This window comes from Ostrinia nubilalis, chromosome 4 (genome assembly GCF_963855985.1).
Source record: "Ostrinia nubilalis chromosome 4, ilOstNubi1.1, whole genome shotgun sequence".
Taxonomy (NCBI): domain Eukaryota; kingdom Metazoa; phylum Arthropoda; class Insecta; order Lepidoptera; family Crambidae; genus Ostrinia; species Ostrinia nubilalis.
The window spans coordinates 12,708,896-12,713,966 of record NC_087091.1 but is presented as its reverse complement, the minus strand read 5'-3'; the positions used below and the strand labels follow the sequence as shown (position 1 = coordinate 12,713,966).

Here is a 5,071-nt window from a genome sequence, read left to right as displayed (position 1 = left end):
ACGGTTTATACCTTTGCACAAGAAGAGTAATCCTGCGAACGATCGTTCATACCAATACGACGTATATCGGAGCGTCACTTTGTCCCGCTCAAATGGTCTGTATATCCATCCGGGCTCCACCGAAAGCCAAACAAGACACAAAGGGAGCGGAGATAAACTGCAAATCCTCCGGCATACAAATGTGATCCTGGCGGCTGATCTCTTCAGAGACTGTATCCAATTCATTCATCATACGCTAGGAAGACTGGACGCGATGACTTACCCACTGTTCTACATTCGACTATGTTAACTGCTTCGCCCGTCATATTCTCAAAGAAAATGACCTGCCATGACCTCATCATCATCATCATCATCATTTCAGCCATAGGACGTCCACTGCTGAACATAGGCCTCCCCCAATGCTTTCCATGTTGATCGATTGGTAGCGGCCTGCCATGCCTCCTCGCAAAAGGAATATTAGGATCGTGGGTAGTGTAGTGTCGGTGAGTCGAAGCTGAACCTATGCTGATAGTGTTCGATGCGCGCGTACAGCGAGTGCCCGTACTTGCTGAGAAAGAGAAAAAAGAACATTCGTCAAAGAGAGAAGAGAAAATTCGTCAACGAGAAAAGACAATATTCGTCAAAAAAACAACATTCGTCAAAAAGAAAACAGAACATTCGTCAAAGAAAAAAGAGAACATTCGTCAAAGAGAAAAGAGGACATTCGTCAAAGAGAAAAGGGAACATTCGTCAAAGAGAAAAGAGGACATTCGTCAAAGAGAAAAGGGAACATTCGTCAAAGAGAAAAGAGAACATTCGTCAAAGAGAAAAGAGAACATTCGTCAAAGAGAAAAGAGAACATTCGTCAAAGAGAAAAGAGAACATTCGTCAAAGAGAAAAGAGAACATTCGTCAAAGAGAAAAGAGAACATTCGTCAAAGAGAAAAGGGAACATTCGTCAAAGAGAAAAGGGAACATTCGCCAAAGAGAAAAGAGGACATTCGTCAAAGAGAAAAGAGAACATTCGTCAAAGAGAAAAGAGAACATTCGTCAAAGAGAAAAGGGAACATTCGTCAAACAGAAAAGAGAACATTCGTCAAAGAGAAAAGGGAACATTCGTCAAACAGAAAAGAGAACATTCGTCAAAGAGAAAAGAGGACATTCGTCAAAGAGAAAAGAGAACATTCGTCAAAGAGAAAAGAGAACATTCGTCAAAGAGAAAAGAGAACATTCGTCAAAGAGAAAAGAGGACATTCGTCAAAGAGAAAAGAGAACATTCGTCAAACAGAAAAGAGAACATTCGTCAAAGAGAAAAGGGAACATTCGTCAAAGAGAAAAGAGGACTATTGGAATATGAACATAAACCTGCGTGTAAAGAAACAAAACGTCGAAGCGTTTTGTTATTGGACGACTCGCTCGCCTCTAGCGCCCTTTTTATGAACTAATATCTTATGTCATTCTCGATAACGTAAATTCAGTTGATTTGTACTTTTTCCATTTACAATATAAACTAGTAATTACTTTCTAACCTTTGTTTTACTTATATCAGGTTATGGGCCTATGATACGTTAAAATCAATAATAGTGAAACTCCGTTAGTAAAAAGTTCTAGTTCCGCGAAGTGTTCTCTCTGATTTTTAGGTAGCCATCATTACAAAGCAATTTTTGAATTTGCTCCGACGTAAAATGGCTATGAATAACGTCCAAATAGACAAATTATTGGGGCGAGAGAATTACTGTACATGGAAATTTGCAGTACAGACATTTTTACAACACGAAGAGTTGTGGGAATGCGTTGAACCTGCCGATGGCGTAACGGTAAATCCGAAGCTAGATCTCAAAGCAAAGACCAAGATAATTCTACTTGTGGACCCGGTAAATTATATACACGTCCAAGATGCTCAAACTTCCAAAGAAGTATGGCAAAATCTACGAAACGCTTTTGAAGATTCAGGTTTAACAAGAAAAGTGGGGTTACTCCGTGACCTGGTCAATACCACATTAGAAGGATGTTCTAATATAGAAGAATATGTCAATAAAATAGTAAGCACCGCTCACAAATTGAGAAACATTGGATTTAATGTCGATGATGAATGGTTGGGCACGCTGATGTTAGCAGGTTTGCCGGAACAATACAAACCTATGATCATGGGATTAGAAAGATCAGGCATAAAGATAAGCACAGACTCAATTAAAACAAAACTCATGCAAGAAGTTAAGGAGTCTAATGTCTCTGTTCTTTATACAAAGCACAAATCTACCCCCCGACAAAATTATAACAGCAATCAGCATAATAAACCAGCAGGCCCCCGTTGCTACAACTGCAATAAGTATGGACACATGAGTAAGTTCTGTAATAACAAAAAGAAGAATAATAATAATAATAAAGGTTTTGCAGCAGTATTTTCAGCAGCTCATGAAAATATGAACAGTGTGGAATGGTATGTAGATTCTGGAGCATCTTTACATATGACTAACATGCCTGACTGTATGTATGATGTCCGGGCACCTCCGATACAAAATATAAAGGTTGCTAACAATACATCAGTTGCCGTGGAGAAGATTGGTAATGTTAATCTGGATTTGATTGGTGAAAATGGCAAGATAAATCACATACAGGTGAGAGATATTTTATATGTTCCACAATTGAGCACTAACTTGTTGTCTGTCAGTCAGTTGGTAAAAAATGGCTGTAAAGTAATATTTCATGAAGCTGGCTGTGAAATATATAATTCAGAAAAAACATTAGTAGCAACGGCTAGGCTGATTAATAATATGTACAAATTGAACACTGTCAAAGGAAATGCATATTTGTCAACTTCACATGAACAGAATATAGATGTATGGCACCGTAGAATGGGACATCTTAACTACAATGATGTTAATAAATTGCCATTGTGTACAGAGGGTGTAAAAATAATGAACACTAATGACAGTAATAATAATAATTGCATTCCATGTTTGAAAGGTAAACAGACAAGACTTCCTTTTAAAAATATAGGCTCCAGGGCTACTGCACCTCTTGAACTGATACACTCAGACTTGTGTGGACCCATGGAAACGCCATCTATGGGTGGAGCCAGGTACTTCATCACTTTCATAGATGATTATTCAAGAAAAGTTTCAGTATATTTTCTAAAAAATAAAACTAATATTAAAGAAGTTTTTGCAATTTACAAGAAAGAGATGGAAAATCAATTAGACTGTAAAATAAAAATTCTACGCACTGACAATGGCTTGGAATATATTAATAATCAAATGTCAATATATTTGGCAGGTACAGGTATCAAGCATCAAACGACCGCACCATATACGCCGGAGCAAAATGGCCTCGCCGAGCGGATGAACCGCACTCTCGTGGAGCGTGCCAGATGCATGTTGTTCGATGCTGGACTCCCGAAACAGTATTGGGCAGAGGCAGTGGAGACAGCTGCTCATATAATTAATCGTTCTCCGACTCGAGTTCTTGACTACGTGACACCACTGGAGAAATTGACAGGTATTAAACCAAATATTTCTCATTTACGAATATTTGGCTGTAAAGCTATGGTTCACGTGCCGAACGAAAAACGATTAAAATGGGATTCAAAGTCCACAGAAATGATTTTTCTTGGATATTGTGAGAATACTAAAGGATATAGATTAATGAACCCAATTACTAAGAAAATTACAAGAAGCAGAAATGTCACATTTATTGAAGACTGTCTCTATAATAAGAATGAAAGTATAAACAATAATAATAAATTACAGATACCTGTGCCATTGACGGAAAATATACAGATTCCATCCACTCAAGAAAACTCTACCCCTGTTTGCGATAACCAGACTGGCTCTACATCTAACTCCGACGAGAGTTTTGACTCTACAGTGGAGGTAGCTGAACAAGATACAACCTATGAACCTAGCACTGACTGCTCATTTGACTCTCCGAACCGATTCATAAACTTGAGGCCTCGCCGAAGGCAGCCCATTAGTGAAGAAGAAGACTCAAATCATGCATGTTTGGCGATAAGTCAGGATCCAACAACTGTTGAAGAAGCAATGTCTTGCGCAGAATCTAGTCATTGGAAGAAAGCCATGGAGGATGAGTATAAATCTCTAATGAAAAACAACACTTGGGTTTTATGTGACTTACCTACTGGCAAAAAAGCTATATCCTGTAAATGGGTCTTTAAGACCAAAAGAGATGAGAAAGGAAACATAGCAAAATACAAGGCGAGATTAGTCATAAAAGGATGCGCTCAAAGAAGAGGATTGGATTACAATGAAATATATTCACCGGTAATTAGATATACATCCCTGCGGTATTTGTTCGCATTAGCTGTGAAATATGATTTGGATATTCACCAAATGGACGCCGTGTCTGCCTTTCTGCAGGGTGATGTAGAGGAAACTATTTATATGTCACAACCACCAAGCTTTGAAGAAAATAATACACAAGTATGTTTATTAAAGAAATCGCTTTATGGATTAAAGCAAGCCAGTAGACAGTGGAATAAGAAATTGGATAATACACTAAAAGAAATTGGCTTGACACAGTCATTACTTGATCCCTGTATTTACTATAATATAGAAAAAGAAGACATAACTTTCTTAGCTGTGTATGTGGATGACCTAATTTTATTTACAAGCTCTGTGAAAACTAGAAATCACATAAAAGAAAAGCTACTTTCCAATTATGAAATGAAGGATTTGGGAGAACTAAAATATTGTTTGGGTTTTCATGTGTACAGAAACAGAAAACAAGGAACTCTATGTATAGATCAGAAGCAATACATTCAGAACATACTAACCAAATTTGGAATGTGTAATTGTAAGAGTGTGAAAACACCTATTGATCCAAAAACAAAGTTTAACATGAATAAAGAAGAAAATTCAACGGTTGATACAACTTCATATCAAGAAATAATTGGCTCGTTGTTGTATTTATCGCAAGGGACTCGCCCAGATATATCCTATGCTGTAAACACTCTAAGTAAATTCAACTCAAAACCAGAAATGCAGCATTTGGTGGCGCTGAAACGAGTGTTAAGATACCTGAAATATACAGAAAATTATGCGTTAACTTATAAACAAAACATTGATGAGAAATCA

At 37.5% G+C, this 5,071-nt stretch overlaps 1 protein-coding gene across 1 annotated transcript; it reads left to right on the top strand.

Annotated features, from left to right (window-relative positions):
- Positions 1-501: 501 nt before the first annotated feature.
- On the top strand, positions 502-1,335 carry LOC135071383 (DNA ligase 1-like). The gene has a single exon (XM_063965175.1). The coding sequence runs from the start codon at positions 502-504 to the stop codon at positions 1,333-1,335; it is 834 nt and encodes a 277-aa protein (XP_063821245.1).
- The last annotated feature ends 3,736 nt before the right edge of the window (positions 1,336-5,071 follow it).